Raw genomic sequence first — 20,527 nt, 5'->3', positions numbered from 1 at the left:
CGACTGGGTGCACCCCAGAGACCGGGAGAGAGCCCTCCACAGGTGCCGGAGCTTTTAGGGGTTTGGTGGCCTGGGGCCTGCTGGGTGTACCCTCAGGGTACAGGGCACGTACAACATGCTGCGATTGGCAGCCCTACTTCTCCCTGCCCTGCCCAGTAGACTCAGGGGAGGCTCTGAACGCAGAGTCGGAGGCGTGAGGAGGAGTGGGGGGCCAGAAGTGAGCCTGGGGCCCGGGCAGCCAGCTGGAGCTCTGTTGGTGAGCAGCCCTCCCACAAACACGTCTCCATCCGGGGCCTGTTCGCCCCACCCTCCCCCTTGCCAGCCTTGTCCTCTCCCGCCGGCAGCAGGCCCCGTGACCCCAGGCCTGGATTCCTCAGCCATCCCGTCGCTGCTGCCCGTGCAAACCCCGCCAGGCCTGGGTCCTTTTTCTTTCCCACACGCACAAAAGTGTTGACACGCCTTGCGCCACACACTGTGACTTGAGAATGACGCCCCTTTCCTCCTAATATGGAAAATAGGGAAATGGCTGCAGATATAGGAGGAAGTGAATGAGAGATAAACTAGAAAGAAGCACATTGGAGCAGGCTTGGGGGATTCTCTTCCCAGCTTGGCTTCAGGTCCCTGAAGGGCGTTGAGCACCTGTGAGCACCCAGGCGAGGAGAGGAGCCAGGACCATGTGGCTGTGCCCTGCTCTGCTCCTGGTCATCCTGTCAGGTGAGTGCATGGGGGCTTTAGACGCTGGGATGCCAGGTGCTGGGCAGGAGACAGAGAGGCTCCAGCCTGGGAGACGGAGACATTGAGAGAGAAGGGCCGGCCCGAGTCACTCACCTCTGCCCCTGTCCCTCAAACCACAGTCAGGTTCTCCTTGTCTCACAGGCTCTCTGTTAGGTGCTGTGGAAACAGGCAAAACCAAAACAAAGAAAAATGCTTCCTTTTTAGAATAGTTTCTCACCCGGGCCGTTCTACATAAACAGGTGAACGAGCTAATGGACGAGTTCATTCTCTATGAAATTTTAAGGAGCGCAGCTACTCAGGGAAGGAGGGGACCACGGGAAATAAAATGACCACTGTTACTTATCCATTGACTTACCAAATATGTAGGAGGAAAAACTCAGACAGGGAGATTTGCATGCAGAACGTTTGCTGAGCAGACACACACATGATTATCATCAAAATTTCAAAGTTAATGCAGATAGAAGGGGCACATATGTGTAAGGGTCACCTCAGGCCGCCACAACAGAGAGATAGACATGCATTTCTCACAGGTGTGGGTGCTGGGAAGTCTGAGGTCAAGGTGCCCACAGAGCAGGTGCTGGTGAGGACTCTCTTCCCGGCTTGCGGGCGGCTGCCTGCTCCCTGTGTCCTCACTGACCTCTGTGTGTGCACCTGGGCGGGTAGAGAGAGAGCAGCTCCTCGGTGTCTCTCATCAGGGCACTAATCCCACTGTGATGGTCCCAAACTCATCACCTCCTCTACCTCTAATTACCTCCTAAAGTCCAGTCTCCAACCCAGGTAGAATCTGGACATGGCTGGAATCCTCAAGGAGCCAGCAGGTGTGGGGATCAGGGAGAACAAGCAGGCTCTGGAGAGGAGGATACCCATGGCCCAACCCCAGGAGCCTGTGTGGGTCCTTCAGGTACAGTGGGTCCCAGGGCAGCCCTGGGCTCGGGGTGGCAGGGATGTGCTGCAGGCTTGTGTTTGCAGCTACTTCTCCGTCAGTGTCCACCTGCAGGGAGTGGCCAACAGGGGAGATGATGACCACGCAGTGTTGCTATGACACAAGACGGAGGACCACAGGAAGTGGTGGTGTCAAGAGGCTGTGTGGAGCAACTGCATGTGTTGTGACCACTGGGTCAGAGCAGGAGGGGAGAAATGACCCTGTGTCCATCAGGGACAGTTGGAAAATCTACATGTTCACTGTGACCATGGAGAAGCTCAGGAGAGACAATGCTGACACATTGGTGTGGGACTGAGAGACAAGGAACTGACCTGGGGTCCAAGGTGAAGGGACCATTGAACCAGGGGAGAACTCTTCCCTCATGGGTCATGTGACCACTGTGCCGAGGATGGAGGTTTCACAGTCCCCTTCCCGTTCCCCAGGCAATGAAGATGCGCCCCCACCCCTGCCTGAGATCCTGTGTATCAGTGTTAGTGTGCGTGTGCGTGTGTGCATGTATGTGTGTGTACGGGTGTAATTTAGAGCTGTCACATCTGCAGTAGAGGTTGTGAACGTACCTCCTACCATTCCAGGCAGGTTACAGAGGGTGAAGCGGCATTGTCTTAACTTGTAAGTTCTTCCTCTTCTTTCTTCCTTTCCTCAACCTTTGAAGGATTCAGAGTACAGGGAAATCTTTCCTTACTAAAGCAAAAACGACACTTTAAACGTGACAAATAGCAACTGACAGGAGTCCGCGGTACCAGGGAGACCCTGGGCTTCCGTGAGGACCTCGGCAATCGGGAGCAAGAGATGCGGGGAGGCCCAGCCCGCCCCACCGCAGCCCACGGTCCTCGTGCAAGAAGTGGCTCTGTCATTTCTGATCTTTCAGTTTTTCCAGAGCAGCCAGAAGTCTGTGTTTGAGTGGAGACTCTCAAAGTTAAGACAAGGGCTTAGTTGGGAACAGAAACAGCAGCAGCGACAGCCGTGGGCGGGACGCCCACAGACCCGTCTGCGGCTGAACGGCTGTCAGGACCCAAGTCCACATCTGTGTTCCTAAGTGCGGCTCTTCCCTGTCATTGTCCCTGTGCTGTCTGTGTCAAGGTTTCTTATCAGGTTTATGTTAGTTTCACAAAAGGAAATTGATGATTTCCATCTTTTATGCTCTGGAATCGGAACATACATATAGCAAAGGAATTTCTGTTTCTTTCCAATTTAAAAAAAAACAAAACACTACCTATAATGCTAGCTGCCAGCAGAGCCTTTACTGGAATAAATTCTTAGAAAACTTAGATTATTTTCCCAAAATATTACTGGTCCTTTTAAGTTTTTTGCTAGTTTTGAGCCTATTTATCATCCCTCCGCCCTCAGAAATTAACTATTTTATTGAGTCCATATTAGCGTGTAGTTCTGGAGTTACAAAGCATCCTAATATAATTACCAATTTTTATATCTATTGTGATATGCAGTTGGCCCTTCCTATCTGTGGATTCCACATTGCCAGACTCATCCGAGAAATCATTGTCATGGAGTTTAGCATTAATCTCATAGGACACAAAGAGCAAAGAACAGGAGACACCCTGTTTATACTTAAACTTTCCTTGCTTTACCTTAAAGGGTAGCTCTTACTAGGAATTTTGAAACTGGAATTTACTACAATTTATGGGGAAACTGAGATCCCAAAGCACATGGAGACCAGTGGGCATCACTGTTTCTGTGGACTTCCAGGCTTCCCCCGGGGGGTTCACCACGGCAGAGCCATGGAGACCACTAGAACCTCCAGGAACAGTGCAGAGTCAAGGCATCCATGATTCTCCTGTGGAAACGGGTCTTTTGGGATTTTCCCCCATCAGACGAGTATAATACAGAGACAGTCACAAAGGGGCATTCCTTGAAATACTATATAAATATTCGTGGCCATAGGGAGGTAGAGAAGGGTGAATTAGGAGAAGCTATTATTGCTCAGTGTCACCACTGTTATTTCTTTTGGGGTCTGTGACTGTGCTGTGCAGTGACTTTCCTGGTTGGTTTGACCCAGTGGAACGCTGAAGGGCAAAAGCTTTGTCCTGTGGAAGGTGTATTTCTTCCTTGAGTGTTATTGAACTCATGTGACACTGGGATTTGGGAGCTATTCCCAATGCAGGAAGCTGTGGCCCTGCCCTTGGGGTGGGAGGTGACAGGGACATAGATTTGTGTTTTCTAGGCTACTCCACTGCTGAGAATCTACTCACTGGTCCAGGAGCAGCAAGAGGCCGGGAGCGGGGCTCACTGACTGTGCAGTGTCGTTATGAGCCACGCTGGGAAACCCACAGGAAGTGGTGGTGTCGAGGCGCAGATTTTCGCAGCTGTAGGATCCTTGTCATGACCACTGGATCAGAGCAGGAAGTGAGGAGGGACCGTGTGTCCATCAGGGACAGACACAAAAACCACACGTTCACGGTGACCATGGAGGAGCTCAGGAGAGATGACGCTGACACTTACTGGTGTGGGATCGAGAGAACCGGAATTGACCTTTCAGTCCCAGTTGAGGTGACCATTGACCCAGGTAAGAGGGTGCGAGGTCTCTCAGGGACTGCCCTGCCCTGGTCCTTGAATTCACAGTCCAGGGAGGTAACTGTCACTGAGTGTCACCTGTCACAGAGGAGGGTTCAGTCCTGAGGTCTCCTAGAGCCTGCCTGACCACTTGGTGTTGGAGGGCAGGGCTTCTCTATGTGCCCCGTGCTCCCAGGGTGGATCAAGCCTTTCCAGGCACATTTTTTCCCTCTGAACAGCTCAGTGTCCATGTCTGTTGCTCACAGGGGTCAAGATGATGGTCCCAGCTGCAGCCCATGGGCCAAAGACTCCCCCTTCCATGGCACCCAGAGACCCCAGCCTGCCAGTACTTTCCATCTGCTTCCCAGGTGCTCCTTGCTCTCAGTGGAGTCTGGGCCGGGGATTCGCAGCCGCTGTTGCCACCCCCATCCCACATCCACGCTGGGGGAAGAGAGGCACAGCGTCGTCAGAGTGCTGGGTGTGATTCCTGAGGTCCAGAAAGGCCTTCACAGTCAAACAGCTGTGTTCCTCGGGCTGAGTCCCACCAAGCTCCAGTTATGCATTTGGGCTTAACGAGGTTGTCTTCCCACGTCCTTCTAGAACACAGACACTCCTGGGAGGCTCAGCTGCAAGGCCCCAATGGCCTTGTTTGCATGAGTTTGTGTGTTGGGCTGGGCTTCTGCTCCCCTCAGGCGGCCAGCACCGGTGTAGGGCCCTGGTGGCCCGGGGCACACGCGGCACCCGGGACCTCTGAGGAATGTTCTTGTTTGGGCTTGGGTGGCAGGGCTTGGAAGGAGACAGTGTCCCCATCCTGGTCATCAGTGCACTAGCTCTGCGCTCCTTGGAAGGGTCCAGGCCTGATGGTCACACTCTAGTGTAGCCTGCGGTTGAGTCTCTGGGGCCTCTAAGATGCACTTTGACCCCTCAAGGGAGGAAGACTCTTCTCCCTTCACTCAGCAGATTTGGAGGAGGCGCAGAGCCCCAGAGACACAGGCTCAGACTATTAATCACTTTGGTACCAGAGTCGACTATAGTCGACAACCACAGATGAACGCACACAGCAACTTTAGCCGACAGCCGTGATATGACTTTTCTAATTTTTCATTTATCAAAATAAAATTGTGAACATTTAAAAATAACGTAATGAAAGCATATATGTATATGTTACCTATTGTGATTTACATTACAAGTAAAGCTGCCTGTAAAGTAAAACAAGCTTTCAGTGCTTTCAAGCTTTCCTCATCACATAAGAGCAAAACGGATACCTTGTCAGTGCACAGCACAAACTACCGTGCGGGCTGTGAGTGCTGGCTGTGGGCATGGTTTCGCAGCCAGTGAGCGCCGTACCAAAGTGGTTAAGCTTCCTGTCTACCATGAGGGTGGCTAAGAACTGCCAGGGGCTCCTCCTCCCTGGGCAGCGTATCTGTCTATACTCACATCTTGCTGGGGGTCTAGGATGGGGACCCCAGCCCATTCCTGTACAAGTGTCGCTAGTCAAGGAGAGAGAGCTGCTGCACTGCCCGGGTGCTCCCGCTCCCCTCTGACCGCCTCTGAGGCTCCCCAGGACTCAGACCCCGCCCATCGGCCTGGGAGCCTCAGCTGAGCCTGGAAGGAGCCATGGCTGCAGAGAGCAGGTGGCCCAGGGCCCCTGCAGACCCCTCCTTCCAGGGCCCCTTCGCCCTCCTGGCTCCACTGAGGTGGGAGGGATGCCCCCCTCCCTGCACACACTCGGTTATACGTCTGTCCTGCACGTGCTGCTGTGTGTAGGGATGACAGACCTTTCGCACACTTGAAGGGAAACTACAGAACTTCTGCTTATGGGGACGTGGAATAATAGGGACTCGATTCACCTCCTACCTCAAAGCACAGCAAGAAATAAAATAGGTGAAATATATGAAAGTAAGGATCGCAAGGCATTGGACTCAGACAACCAATCAGAGGGCTGTATGAGAAAAAGGAAATAAAAGAGGGGGGCCCTGTGTCTGTCCGCTCAGTACCTTGAGCGAGCTTCCAGGTGGAAGCTCAGAGAGGGAAGCCAGGTGGAGCCTGGGGGACTGTTGTGAGAGCCCCCAGCTTGCGTGGGGTGCTGTCCCAGAGCAGGCGGCAACCTGTTCTATCTGGAAATGAAGGGGACTCGTCAGGTGTGCTCACACTGGGCCTTTCATGGGGTATCTTTTTAGCTGGTGGACAGCCTAATGCACAGTTGTCTCAGCAGAAGGGAGAGAGTTGAAAAAAGTGAGACTCCTAGAGGTCCACTCACAGGCTCCCCAGAAGTATTTAACAGAGGACTGATCTGCACACGTGCGCGAGAACTTTCCGTGGCTGGCCAGAGCACCGCCCCAGGAGACTTAGAAGAAACAGTTCCCACACAGGGCTAGTAATCACTCCTGTTCCCATTAACCAGACGCGAAAACTTATAATTTATGGGGTATTGGGAAGAGTGTTCATTAAGTGCCTTGTCTTGGTAGTGGGGAAGAATTATCCCTAGACAGAATGCTGCTTTGAAATGGCCTTATACATCTTAAAAAATTAAAATCTTTTCTATGTAATTTAACTGCACCCCAGCACAAAGCTCATGAGGGTTTGTAAGGAAACAAAAGTGCCAGTACTAACTTGGGAAAGCAATGTACGGCATATGGTCAAAGATGAGGAGATTTGATAATGGTTATGCAAAGAAGCAGGGGAACACCATTCGTGACCGGGCGAACAATCAATCAACCAATGGAAACCAAGACAGAACTGACACAGATGTCAGAATCACAGAGGAGGAAATTAGAACAGTTGTGATAACTGTTTGCCCATGTTCAGTGAATTAAATGGAGACATGGAAAATATATGAAAGACCCATTCAAACATTTCAAGCTCCAGACTACAATGTCTGAGATAGAAAACACAGTAGATGAGATTAATGACATATTAAGTGTTCCAGAATAAAAGATTTGTGTTTGAAGAGACAGCAATAGAAACTGTCCAAAATGAAATTCAGAGAGAAAAAGAATCTTAAAAAGAAGCAGAACATCAGTGAGCCATGGTACAAATCAGTCAACCTAATATCAGTGAAAAGGCAGAGGGACAAGCAAATTAGGTGAAGAAATAATGTCCAATGTCAAGAAACTGATGTCTGTGGCCAAGAGCCAGAAAGAATCTGAGACCTGCCCAAACCACTCCAGGCAGGTTATAGAGGGTGAGGCAGCATTGTCTTAACATATATGTTCTTTCTTTCCTCACCTTGGAAAGATCCATATACAGGGAAATCTGTCTTTACTGAAAGAAAAATAACACTTGAAGCACAGCAAATGGCAACTGACATGAGGCCTGTGTGTCAGGGAGACCCTGGGCAGCAGTGAGGACCTCGGCAATCGGGAGCAAGAGATGCGGGGAGACCCACCCGCCCCACTGCAGCCCACGGTCCTCGTGCAAGAAGTGGCTCTGTCATTTCAGATCTTTCAGTTTTTCCAGAGCAGCCAGAAGTTAGATTTGAGTGGAGACTCTCAAAGTTAAGACAAAGGGCTTAGCTGGGGACAAAAACAGCAGCAGCGACAGCCGTGGGTGTGGGGCCCACAGACCCGTCTGCGGTTCAACCCGCTGTCAGGACCCAAGTCCACATCTGTGTTCCTGAGTGTGGCTCTTCCCTGCCGTTGTCCCTGTGCTGTCTGTGTCAAGGTTTCTTATCAGGTTTATGTTAGTTTCACAAAAGGAATTTGTCGATTTCTATCTTTTATGCTCTGGAATCGGAACATACATATAGCAAAGGACTTGTTGTTTCTTTCCAATTTAAAAGAAACTACCTATAATGCTAGCTGCCAGCAGAGCCTTTACTAGAATAAATTCTTGGATATCTTAGATTATTTTCCCAAAAACTTATTGGTCCTTTTAAGTTTCTTGCTGGTTTTGAGTCTATTTATCATCCCTCCGCCCCCAGAAATTACTATTTTATTGAGTCCATATTAATATGTAGTTCTGGAGTTACAAAGCATCCTAATATAATTACCAATTTTTATATCTATTGTGATATGCAGTTGGCTTTCCTACCTGTGGATTCCACATCGCTGGACTCATCCAAGAAATTATTGTCATTAGTTTAGTAAGAATCTTACAAGACACAAAGGGCATAGAATGGGTGACACCCTATTTATACTTAAACTTTACTTGCTTTACCTTAAAGGGTAGCTCTTGCTAATGATTTTGAAACTGGAATTTACTACAATTTATGGGGAAACTGAGACCCCAAAGCACATGGAGACCAGTGGGCATCACTGTTTCCGTGGACTTCAAGGCTTCCCCCGGGGGGTTCACCATGGCAGAGCCATGGAGACAACTAGAACCTCCAGGGACAGTGGAGAGTCAAGGCAGCCATGATTCTTCTCTGGAAGTGGGTCTTTTGGTATTTTCCCCATCAGATGAGTATGATACAAACACAGTGGCCAAAGGACATTCTTCGAAATAGTATATAAATATTTGTGTCCATAGGGAGGTAGAGAAGGGTGAATTACAAGAAGCTATTATTGCTCACTGTTAATATTGTTGTTTCTTTTGTGGTCTATGGCTGTGCTGTGCAGGGACTTTCCTGGTAGCTTTGGACCCAGTGGAACATTGAAGGGCAAAAGCTTTGTCCTGTGGAAGGTGTATTTCTTCCTTGAGTGTTACTGAACTCAGGCAACACTGGGATTTGGGAGCTATTCCCAATGTAGGAGGCTGTGGCCCTGCCCTTGGGGTGGGAGGTGACAGGGACATGATTTGTGTTTTCCAGGCTACTCCACTTCCAGTAATCCACTCACTGGTCCAGGAGCAGCAAGAGGCCGGGAGCGGGGCTCACTGACCGTGCAGTGTCGTTATGAGCCAGGCTTGGAAAGGCACAGGAAGTGGTGGTGTCGAGGCGCTCATTGGCGCAGCTGCAGGATCCTTGTCATGACCACTGGATCAGAGCAGGAGGTGAAGAAGGACCGTGTGTCCATCAGGGACAGTCACAAAAACCACACGTTCACGGTGACCATGGAGGAGCTCAGGAGAGACGACGCTGACACTTACTGGTGTGGGATGGAGAGAACCGGAATTGACCCTGGGGTCCGAGTTGAGGTGACCATTGCCCCAGGTAAGAGGGTGGGAGGTCTCTCAGGACCTGCTCTGTCCTGGCCCTTGAATTCACATTCCAGGGAGGTAACTGTCACTGAGTGTCACCTGTCGCAGAGGAGGGTTTAGTCCTGAGGTCTCCTAGAGCCTGACTGACCACTTGGTGTCAGAGGGCAGGGCTTCTCTGTGCCCCGTGCTCCCAGGGCGTCCCCAGGGTGGATCAAGGCCTTCCAGGCACACTTATTTTTTTCTCTGCACAGCTCAGTGTCTGCGTCTATTGCTTATAGGGGAGAAGGTCATGGGCCCCCTTTCACCTATGGGCCAAAGACTCCCCTTCCATGGTACCCAGAGACCCCAGCCTGCCAGTGCCTTCCTAGGACATCAGGTTCCCAGGTGCTCCCTGCTCTCAGTGGAGTCTGGGCTGGGGCTTCACAGCTGCTGTTGCCACCCCATCCCACATCCACTCTGGGGGAAGAGAGGCCCGGCGTCGTCGGGTGCTGGGTGTGATTCCTGAGGTCCAGAAAGGCCTTCACAGTCAAACAGCTGTGTTCCTCGGGCTGAGTCCCACCAAGCTCCAGTTACGCATTTGGGCTTAACGAGGTTGTCTTCCCAAGTCCTTCTAGAACGTGGACACTCCTGGGGGGGTTTCAGTTTCAAGGCCCCAGTGGCCTGGTTTGCATGAGTTTGTGTGTTGGGCAGGGCTTCTGCTCCCCTCAGGAGGCTGGCACCAGTGTAGGGCCCTGGTGGCACAGGGGCAGACCGCCGTCCTCGGGGCTCCACGTGGCACCCGGGACCTCTGGGGAATGTTCTCATTTGGACTTGGGCAGCAGGGCTTGGAAGGAGACAGTGTCCCCATCCTAGTCATCAGTGCACTAGCTCTGCCCTCCTTGGAACGGTCCAGGCCTGATGGTCACACTCCAGTGGAGCCTGCAGTTGAGTCTCCGGGGCAACTAAGATGCACTTTGACCCCTCAAGGGAGGAAGACTCTTGGCCCCTCACTCAGCAGATGTGGAGGAGGCGCAGAGCCCCAGAGACACAGGCCCAGACTATTGAGCCTCCTGCCTACCATGAGGGTGGCTAAGAACTGCCAGGGGCTCCTCCTCCCTGGGCGGCATGTGTGTCCATACTCATGTCTTGTTGGGGGTCAGGGGTGGGGACCCCAGCCCATTCCTGTACAAGTGTCGCTAGCGAAGGAGAGAGAGCTGCTGCACTGCCCGGGTGCTCCCGCTCCCCTCTGACCGCCTCTGAGGCTCCCCAGGACTCAGACTCCGCCCATCGGCCTGGGAGCCTCAGCTGAGGCTGGAAGGAGCGATGGCTACAGAGAGCAGGTAGCCCACGGCCCCTGCAGGCCTCTCCTTCCAGAGCCCCTTCGCCCTCCTGGCTCCACTGAGGTGGGAGGGATGCCCCCCTCCCTGCACACACTCGGTTGTACGTCTGTCCTGCACCTGCTGCTGTGTGTAGGGATGACAGACCTTTCGCACACACGGAGGAAAAATATAGAACTTCTGCTTCTGAGCAAGCAGAGTAATAGGACTCGATTCGCCTCCTAAGAAATAAAATAGGTGAAATATATGAACGTTAGGTGTTCAAGTCATTGGACTCAAGCAAGCAATCAGAGGGATGTATGAGTAAAAGGAAATACAAGAGGGGGCCCTGTGCCTGCCCGGCTCACTGCCTTGAGCGAGCTTCCAGGTGGAGACTCAGAGAGGGAAGCCAAGTGGAGCCTGGGGGACTGTTGTGAGAGCCCCCAGCTCGTGTGGGGTGCAGTCCCAGAGCAGGTGACAACCTCCCTGTCCAGAAGGGAAGGGGACTTGGCAGGTGTGTTCACACTGAGCCTTTCATGAGATACGTCTTTAGGTGGGGGACAGCCTAACGCACAGTTGTCTGACCAGAGAGGAGAGAGTTGAAAAACGTGAGAATCGTAGAGTTCTGTCCCCGGGCTCCCCAGAAGTATTTAACAGAGGACTGATCTGCACACGTATGTGGTTGGCCGGAGCACCACCCCAGAAGACTTAGAAGAATCAGTTCTGACTCAGGACCAGTAATCCCTCCTGTTCCCATTAACCAGACTGGAAAACTTTCCATCTATGGTGTTGAGAAGAGTGTTCATTAAGTGTCTTGTCTTGGTAGTGGGGAAGAATTATCCCTAGACAGAATGCTGCTTTGAAATGGCCTTACGCATCTGAAAAGATTAAAATCTTTTCCATGTAATTTAGCCGCACCTCAGCACAAAGCTCATGAGGGTTTGTAAGAAAACAAAAGTGCCAGCACTAACAAGGGAAAGCAATATCCGGCATACAGTCAAAGATTAGGAGATTTGATAATGGTCATGCAAAGAAGCAGGGAAACACCACTCAATCATTCAATGAAGGGAAACCAGCCAGAACTGACACAGATGTTAGAATCAGTAGAGGAGAAAATTAAAACAGTTGTGGTAACTGTTTTCCACACGTTCAATAAATTAAATGGAGACACAGAAAATATGTAAAAGACCCATTTGAAACCTTTAATGCTGAAAACTACAATGTCTGAGATAGAAAACACACTAGATGAGATTAGTGACATATCAAGTGTTACAGACTAAAAGATTAGTATTTTTTAAAGAGACAGCAATGGAAACTGTCCAAAATGAAATTCAGAGACAAAAAGAATTTTTAAAGGATCAGGACATCAGTCAGCAATGGTACAATGCCAGTCAACCTAGTATCTGTGAAATTGGAGTCACTGAAAAGGCAGAGGGACAAGCAAATTATGTGAAGAAATGATGTCCAGTGTCAAGAAACTGATGTCTCTGTCCAAGAGCCAAAGAAAACCTGAGACCTACTGAAATCGCACGAGTGAGCGTAGAGCCAGATCCTCACCCCTGAGATAGCTGAAGCCCCACCTGCCCGACCCCATGGCTACATCCTGAGAGACACCCTGAGGCTAAGGCACGTCCGGATCTTGACCCAAAGAAACAGCGAGATGTGAATGTTTGCTGTTTTAGGCCACTGAGTTTCTTGGTAACTTACTAGCCATCAGTGGACAGCTAATGCAATCCAATAAAGAATTTGTATCCAGAATTTGTAAAGACCTCTCAAAATTAAATAATAAGGAAACAAACAACCCGATTAAAATGGGCAAAACATTTGAACAGACACTTCTCCAAAGAATACATATGGATGGCACATAAGCACATTCAAAGATGCTCAACATCATTAGTCATTATGGAAATGTGAATAAAACATCAAAATGAGATTCCACTATATACCTTTATCAAAGGCCAAAATTAAAACCACTGACCCTGACACCAAGTCTTGGAGAGGACCCGGAGCAAGTGGAACCCTCATGCACTGCTGATGGGAACGGAAATGGTACAGTCATTTTGGAAAGGAGTTGGCAGTTTCTTCCAAGATAAACATATGCCTACCATATGGTCCAGCCATTCGACTCCTCCGTTTTTTACTGAAAATAACAGAAGAGATGATGTCCACACACAGGCTTGTAAAGGAAAGTTCATAGTAGCTTTATTTGTAATAGCCCCAAATGGGAAACAATTCAAATGCCCATCAATAGGTGAATGGATTTAGAGAATCCAAAACATCTGTACAATGAAATATACTTGCAATTTGAAAGAATGTTCTCCTGGTACACAAACAATAAAATAGTTATGCTGAGTGAAAGACGCCAGTCCACAAACAAGTGTACACTGTAGTTGATATTCCCAGAAAACATGTCAGAGTCTGTTATGTCACTTTGTTAGAGCTGTCAAAATAAAATGCCACAGACTGGGTGGCATAAACAACAGAACTTTATTGCTCACAGGTCTGGAGGCTGCAAGTCCAAGACTGTGGGTCAGCAGGTTGGGTTTTGCCTGAGGCCTCCCTCCCTGGCTTGCAGACGGCCACCTTCTTGCTGCCTCTTCACGTGCTCACTCCGTGTCTGGACACCCTTGGGGTTTCTCCATGTGTCCTAGTCTCCTCTTCATACAAGGACACCAGTCCGACTGGAAGAGGGACCTTCCTAACAGATTCATTTTAACTTAATTGCCCGTTTAAAGGTCCTGTGTCCAAATATAGTCACCTTCTCAGGTACTGGGCTTCGGGCTTCAACATATGAATTTTGGGGTCACAATTCAGTGCTTAACACCTGCAGACAGGTGGGGAGGAGGGAGTTTTCTCATATGCATGAGAAAACTTTTGGGGATTGCCCATACCTTCACTACTGTGAATGTGGGGTGGTGTTACCAGGGATACACATATTTTGGAGATTTTTAAATTATTCACTTTAAGTATTTACAGTTTATTACGTGTCAATGACACCTCGATTTAAGAATGGAAACATAATATCACCCCAAAAAAGACAAATATAATATCGTGATCCGTTATGTTTAAGTTGTTCCAGAAGCTAACTGAACAGCAAAACTCAGGCGGGGTGAGCAGAGTGTGGCGCAGCAGGCATTGGCAGCACAGGGGAGGCTGGGACCCGTTCGCCACATCGCGACTTCCCTGGGGTCGGAGCGTTCAAACCATGGAGCGGATGGAAGGCAGGAAAGGGCCAGCGAGGGAGGAGCAGAGGCGCAGGGTGCTCAGCCGCTGCACAGAGTCAGGAATCCTGGGCTTCCCAGAGCAGGCTCGGGGCGGGGCGGCTCTGTGGGTCCCATCATCAGGACAGGTGTCAGGGAGCCAGGCTGGCCCAGAGCGAGTGACATGCCATCAAGTGTGCTAAGCTTTGCCACTAGGACTGAACTGATGGGTGTATTCTGCCTCCTTAGTTTGCTCCTCAGAGCATGGTCATGACTTTGTCTTTAGGAAAGAACTCATGTCACGTTAGGGATGCTCACCAGAGAGTCGTGGGGGCCAGAGGAGAAGCCCTCAATTCCTAGGTGGAGAAGCCTTTGGGCCACACCCGGAGCTGGCCTGTCCATGGAAGGGGTGATCTGTGTTCTGCTTTGTATGTTATCAGCCCCAGGAAGGACAACCATGGCGGCAAGTGTGGCTTTCACACCTTCAACCAGTATGAAGACCACCAGCTCTGTCACCAGGTATGTGGACTGGGTTCTGCCGGCTTTCCCATGGGCCTGGCCCCACAGCCTCTCCTTTAAGAGGGTTGCCAGATACAGCACAGGGCACCCAGTTCAATTGGAATTTCAGACAAACAACAACAACAACAAAAAGGAAAAGCAAAACAATTTTTAGCATAAGTATATCCCTAATTTTTTCATGGGATATACTTATGCTTAAAACTATATGTTGTTTACATTAAATGCAAATTTAATGGATTTTTATTTGCTGTATTTTTATTTGCTGTAATCTGATAACCCTATGTTCTGGGGGTTCTCAGGCTGGGGTGCCCATATGGCTCCTCTGGTATATCCAGCTATCAGTAAACTCATTGCAAAGTCTGAGGTAGGCTTCCCCAACCTCAGTTTACCTTTGAGTAAAATAAGATTTTCCATGTGAACTATGGCTGCCTGAAAGCAGAATGTTCATCCAGGTGGCAGGAGTGGAGACTTGACACGGAGGCCTTTGGCCTCCCTCCTCCATGGCCTCCCACCTCCCGGGGCCTCCAGTGGGTGGGGGAGACCCTCTCTTATCTGCTGCTGCTTCCTGACCAAGAACAAACATTGTTCCAGCCACCTCTGTGCAGATACCAGAGTGTAGGGTGGAAAGTGCTGAGAGGGAGGGTGGGAAGCTGGAAGTCCGGCTTTCTCACCCCCCAACTTGGCGGAGGGGTGTGGAGCACCACCGTGACACTCCCCACCTTGGGGTGTCCAGAGGAACCCCCAGGGGCTGGGCCCTGCTGGGTGGCCTGGCTTCATTCCACACGGCCTGGTGAGGTCAAGGCCCCAGGACAAGGCAGAGCTCCCTCCCAGCTCTTCCCGCTGTTATTCTCAGGCTGCTCCAGTTCCCTCTCTGGTCCGACTCTGTCCCTGCCACATACTTGGTGTGTAGCCATGCAAGTGTGTCTGAGGCGCTGTGCCCCAGGACTGGCTTTAGGATTCCTGGCTTTGATTGTATCTCAGTGCTTTTGTGCAGATGGATGGGATTTGAGCTGGGGGTAAGGGGGCAGGAAACTCCAGAGATGTAGCAGCAGAGACCCAGAGCATGTGGAGCCTGGGAAAGGACTTTGAGGGCTTTTTGACCCATGGCCTGCGTGTAGCCTCGTGTCCAGCCCCCAGCAGCACTGTCAGCCTAGCCTGATGGTAGGACACAGCCAGCGCTCTGCAGGTGGACACACCTGGATTTTGCAAATTTTTTCACAAGCTAAGAGTCGCTGCAAGATGGGCTGATTGAAATAAGGATGGCCCAAGTTGGGAGGTGGCGACCCTGAGAAGGGGGTGGACGGTGGTGAGGGGGTGGGAGGTCACACATCATAGGTTCGGGGCCTTATAGACCCATGGGGAGTCACAAGGGAACATTAGGGACTGCAGGGCAGGTGCTGATCCATCCAGAGGGTCAGAGCAGAAGGAAACCACCTGGTGTGGTTTCTGGAAGCCTCCAGAGATCAGACCCCTGGAGACGAGTAGGGCTCACACAGGCAGCCACGTGAGTGGGCAGGGCCTTCTGGGTGAAAAACACAGCAGAAACCAAGGCAAAGAGACAAGGATCGCCAAGCCCTCAGCCTGGCCGCAACACGGGCTAGGTGACGGGCAGTCATGGGAGACCAGCCAACAAGGCGGGGCGCTCGTGAACAGAGAGGGCTCGAATGTCAGGCCCAGCTTCCTGGGGCCAGGGGCACATGAGGCCTCACCCGTGAGCAGCAAGACTGTGCCCTCCAAGGAGCTGTCCGGGCTGGGGTCAGGCTCACCGTCACACAGTTATCAGAAGCCAGGATCCGAGCCCAGGGAGAGCTGGGGAAACCTGACACCCCTTCCCAGGAGGTAGCTCATTTTCTGTCCCCATGTCCCCACAGGTCCCTGCTCGGCAGCACCTACTTCCTGCTGCTGGTGCTCCTGGAGCTGCCCCTGATCCTGAGCATGCTGGGCGTCGTCCTCTGGGTGAACAGGCCCTGGAGAGGCTCTGCAGGGAGGCCGGGTCGGCGCGATGATGAGAACCGGTAGCCCGATGTCCACGGCTGCCTGTGCAGAGACAGCCTCCGACAGAAGAACAGCGTTTCTAACAGGAGGTGACTGTGGCTCTAGAGGCAGTGCCAGACTAGCTTTAGGGAACAGCCCCCATGACCCCTGGCCTGCAGATGAGATTCCCTGGCCATGAGGTCGCACATCACATCCTTTCTATTGTCACCATAACCCTCCTGTTAATGTGGCAGCCCCCGCATCCCCCAGCCGTGCCTCCTGGGGCTCGGGGACTCTCCCTGGCCCCTGCTTCTCTGCATAGCCGCTGGAGCCGGACAGAGCCTTCCTTTCTCCAGCGCAGTGGAAAATGCATTTCCTCCTGGGCACCCCGGCCATGGCAGACACATGTAGTCTCGAGTCTGAGGCCCCTTCGATGTTAGTGGACTTTCTTTTGCCTTCCATGAGGTTTGGGGCTCCAGGCAAGAATGGGTCTCAGAATTCTAAATCCCATGAAAATAGAGAGACTGAACCAAACTCTGGTCGTGGACCGACGATGCGTGAAGACTTGAATGCACAGCGAGCAGGGGCTCTCGCTGCCCGGCCGGCGGCACTTTCGCCACTTGTGGGGGAGGGAAGTCTGGAGCCAGCCCCATCCCTCACCTCCTGGACATGCACAAGTGGACATGAGACCGGACATCACATCCTCTCTATTGTCACCATAACCCTCCCGTTGATGCGGCAAAATTGTCTTACCTCTCTTGGGAGCACTGCAGTCGGGCTGCTCCTCTTGCTCTGGGGTGCAGGGGAGAGAACCATGCGTTTTGGGGACCGTGGAGCAATCTACAGATGAGACACTGGAGCAGGAACAGAGCTGGCCACTGTGAGCCGGGGGGCCGGAGGGAGGGGCGAGGCTAGGAGTGGTCTCCCGGTCCTCGTATTGGACCCTAGACTGAAAATCCTCCAGGATGGATGGAAGCTTTTCCCAATGCTTAATTCTATAAGGACACCGGCGAGTCACTTTATAAAGAAGAAAAGACAGCTGTTTTCTTCCTCTCAAGGTCCTCCCCATGGACTTTTCCTTCCAGGCAGCTCCAGGGCCAAAAGAGGCCACTAACCTGAAGGTGGGCTAGGGAACCGGCAGGCCCTGCCCGACGAGGAGTCAAAGACCCCAACCAAGGTCTCTGATCAAACAGGAGCTGGTGGAGAAACCGGCCAAAACCAGTTAGAGCCAAGATGGCGATGGAAACTGGCCTCAGGCTACCCTCGCTGCTCGCACTGCATTCGTGTACTCAGTTAAGCCCCCACCAGCGCTGTGGCAGTTTACAAATGTCATTGCATGTCCTGGAAGTTACCCTATATGGTTTAAAGGGTAACCATATGGTTACCTTGTATGGTTTAAAAGTTCCTGTTTGAAACAGGAACTCCTCGCCTGTTTCCCAGAAATCTCATGAATAATCCTCCCTCCGCTGAATGTAAAATTAAATAGAAGATATAAAATAGGACCCGGGAAACTGACGCAGGGCTGCTCCCTGTTGCTCGCAGAGATGCCTGCTGCTCTGTCCGTGGGACAGCCACCCGGTTTTTCTTTTCATTCAGCAATAAACTTGCTTTTGTCTTGCTCTTTCTGCTCACAATTGAATTCTTTCCTACATGAAGCCAAGAACCCACTTGGGCTCCAGGCCCGACCCCAGTTTTGCCGTTCACTTTCTCGTGTCAAAGGGGCAGCCGGTCAGGGGCAGGAGAGGGAGCCTTAGCTCCGGCCAGGAAGGACAGTGTAGTGTGCAGTCCTCAGCAGGGGCTTGGAACACTGGAACTTTCCCCGAGGCTCTATGCAGCAGCCAGGGTTCTCCAGAGAAACAGACTTACAGGAGGAATGTATATGGAGCGAGAGGGAGACAGAGAAAGAGAGAGATTGATTTTAACCCTTTGCACTCGCTTGCTTTTTTCTCATCATCCACTTGACATTATCCACACTCGACATCCAAGTGCAAAGGGTTAAGGAACTGGCTCACTCAGCATGGACGCTGTCAGTCTTGCAGGGTGGCCTGACAATCTTGGGACCGAGGGGAGAGCTGGTGTTGCATTTCTGCTACAAAGACAGTCAGTCAGGAGACAGTGGTCTGTTTTCTCTTAAGTCCTTCAACTGATGGGACCAGGCCCACCCACAATATGGAGGGTCATCTACTCTACTCGAAGTCTACTGATTTGAATGTTGATCTTGTCTAGAACACACCCTCACAGAACACCAGACTGGCGTCTGACCAAGGATCTGGGTACGGTGGGCTATCCAGGGGACACATTAAATTCACCATCACACGGGATGTCGGTAGCGGTGGCTGAAATGGACAGCAGTGTTGATACTTCTCCTTCATGGGATGTCCTTCTCCGAATTCTCTCCCCTGCTCTCTCTCCTCTTGTCCCTTCCAGGCTTGTTTCCTTACCTTCGGCTTCCCACTTCCTGCCACGCCCAGGCTTGGGGTGATGCATGGGGTTTTGTCCCCACATCCCAGTGACCGGGGCCACTCCCAGCATGGCTAGAGCAGGGCTGGGTCCTCACTGCCGCCTGCCTTTGTCCCCAGGGCAGCACTTGGCTTCGGCCTGTGATGACTGAGTCGCCTGCCCAGGGGGACCATCTGGTGTTCCTTCTGGGAACATGAGCCCGGGTCACCCGCTGTCCCCTCTCAGGGCCAGTGTCTGCACCCAGGGGAGGCCCTCATTCATTCAAAACCAGTCGTTAAGTGTCTACTAAGTACCAGGCATTGAAATAAGCAAGAAAGCCCTGAGTAAGTGCAGGTTACCACGCAGGTTCGAAAAGAAGGGGCCACTCAGCTAGAAAACGGCAAAACTATGGCTATTATCCCAACCCCAGACTCACCCTTCTGGGACTCTGTGGCCCCCCATGGGGAAGACCCCCACCTGGTTCGGACACCGTCCCCACGTTGCTTGGGCTCCGAGCCCCCGCATCAGACTCTTATTTTCAACAGCATGTTTAATCCCCCTGTCGATTCTGCCATGAATGATGAAGACTTTTATATTTTACCCTCTCTCACCTCTTCTTCCCAGTACTGATTTCGTTCGTGTAGTATTTTTTCAATTTATAATATTTGTACTCTCTTCTGCGAACACTGCTCACAGTACTTTACTCTTTCTTTTTATTTTTAAATGAAGCCATGGCTCACCAGAGCTGCTCTTTTTCCCTTGCTCGCCTTCCCACTGTGTTGGGAAAATTTCATCGTGACGTAGGTTTTCTATTTTTAAAGGGCTCGTGGGTGCTGTGTTGCGTAAGTTCTTGCATTCTGGAGATCGGGTGTTGCTGGAATACTGAGCAACAAGTACCCTGGGTGTAAAACGGACAGAATACCCCGTCCTGTGCTCAGAACATGCAGATTTTGCCCCCCTGTCTTCTGGCAGTGGGGGTGGGGGGTGTTGGGTAGTTGGGGGGCTAGATGGGGTTGGGGGGGTGGGAGGATGCTGAGCACAAGTCCGAGGCCTGCCTCTCTCCTTCCTGTGCACAATGGCCTCTTTCCGATGGCAGCTTGCACGATTCCCCCTTTATCCTGAAGTTCTGGAGCCTCAGAATATTCCAGGTGTGGATCGTTAGTGTTTTCTTCCCTGGGATTCTGTGTGGCCTTTCAACTGCAGCTGGAAGGTTCTCTTTATTTCAGGGCAGTTTTGAAATTATTTTGACTTTTGGCTTTTTTTTTTGGCTCCTCTTCTAAGCATGTTAATACTTTTTTAATTTAAATTTCACTTTATGTCATTTCCTCCGGTCACCATGTTTCTGAATATTCTGTCATGTTTATGGTGGGGCTTTGTGGCTTTTCCCCTTGTCTCTTTTCCCCAGCAAGGCCATCTCCTTCTCTTCTACTCCTTCCTGCGTTTCCTGGGAGCTGCCTGTTGTTGCCTTTTCATCTCCACGTGCTGTGTCCTGCTCTCTTTAGTTACTTACCGAGTTCAGATCGGTCCCGTGTTCTGTTACCTCGCTGAGACTATGGTTCATCCTGACCCCAAGGAAGGACGTAGCTGCAGAGGGGAAGGGTTTCTGGAAACTCATCCTAACAAGGCCATGTGGTTCTGGGGAGATCCCATGAGACAGGGTGAAGAGCAGTGTGGGTAGTCGTGGCCGGGGGGGCGGATATACATTCTCAAGAAACAATATGGAGCCTTCCAACAGAACAGCCACTCACAGAACCAGAGCGGATTCCAGGCGGGCAGTCCCACAGTGCTTTGCGCTCCCAGCTTCCTCAATTTCCCGATCTGCTCTAGGGGCAGAA

The 20,527-nt window shown here is 51.3% G+C and overlaps 1 protein-coding gene across 2 annotated transcripts; it reads left to right on the top strand.

Annotated features, from left to right (window-relative positions):
• The first annotated feature begins 542 nt into the window (after nucleotides 1-542).
• CD300LD (CD300 molecule like family member d) lies at nucleotides 543-17,873 on the top strand. 2 transcript variants are annotated; one of them, XM_075994721.1, is made up of 5 exons: nucleotides 543-714; nucleotides 3,858-4,199; nucleotides 8,937-9,278; nucleotides 14,201-14,279; nucleotides 16,151-17,873. In XM_075994721.1, exons 1-5 carry the CDS (start codon nucleotides 675-677, stop codon nucleotides 16,296-16,298), a joined length of 951 nt encoding a protein of 316 aa, XP_075850836.1. In that variant the 5' UTR covers nucleotides 543-674; the 3' UTR covers nucleotides 16,299-17,873. The 2 variants fall into 2 exon arrangements, with proteins under 2 accessions (XP_075850836.1, XP_075850835.1); XM_075994720.1 differs by having other exon boundaries at nucleotides 3,843-4,199.
• Nucleotides 17,874-20,527: the final 2,654 nt, after the last annotated feature.

Source organism: Microcebus murinus, chromosome 18, assembly GCF_040939455.1.
Source record: "Microcebus murinus isolate Inina chromosome 18, M.murinus_Inina_mat1.0, whole genome shotgun sequence".
In the NCBI taxonomy this organism is placed as follows: Eukaryota; Metazoa; Chordata; class Mammalia; order Primates; family Cheirogaleidae; genus Microcebus; species Microcebus murinus.
The sequence above is the reverse complement of the archived record's forward strand: the minus strand, read 5'-3'. Positions and strand labels throughout refer to the sequence as shown.

Bases quoted from the DNA above. Each gene is read 5' to 3' on its own strand.
- CD300LD (XM_075994720.1), top strand. From the start codon at position 675: ATGTGGCTGTGCCCTGCTCTGCTCCTGGTCATCCTGTCAG. The intron at 4,200-8,936 runs GTAAGAGGGTGC...TGTGTTTTCCAG, and splicing joins TGAGGTGACCATTGACCCAG to GCTACTCCACTTCCAGTAAT. The intron at 9,279-14,200 runs GTAAGAGGGTGG...GTATGTTATCAG, and splicing joins TGAGGTGACCATTGCCCCAG to CCCCAGGAAGGACAACCATG.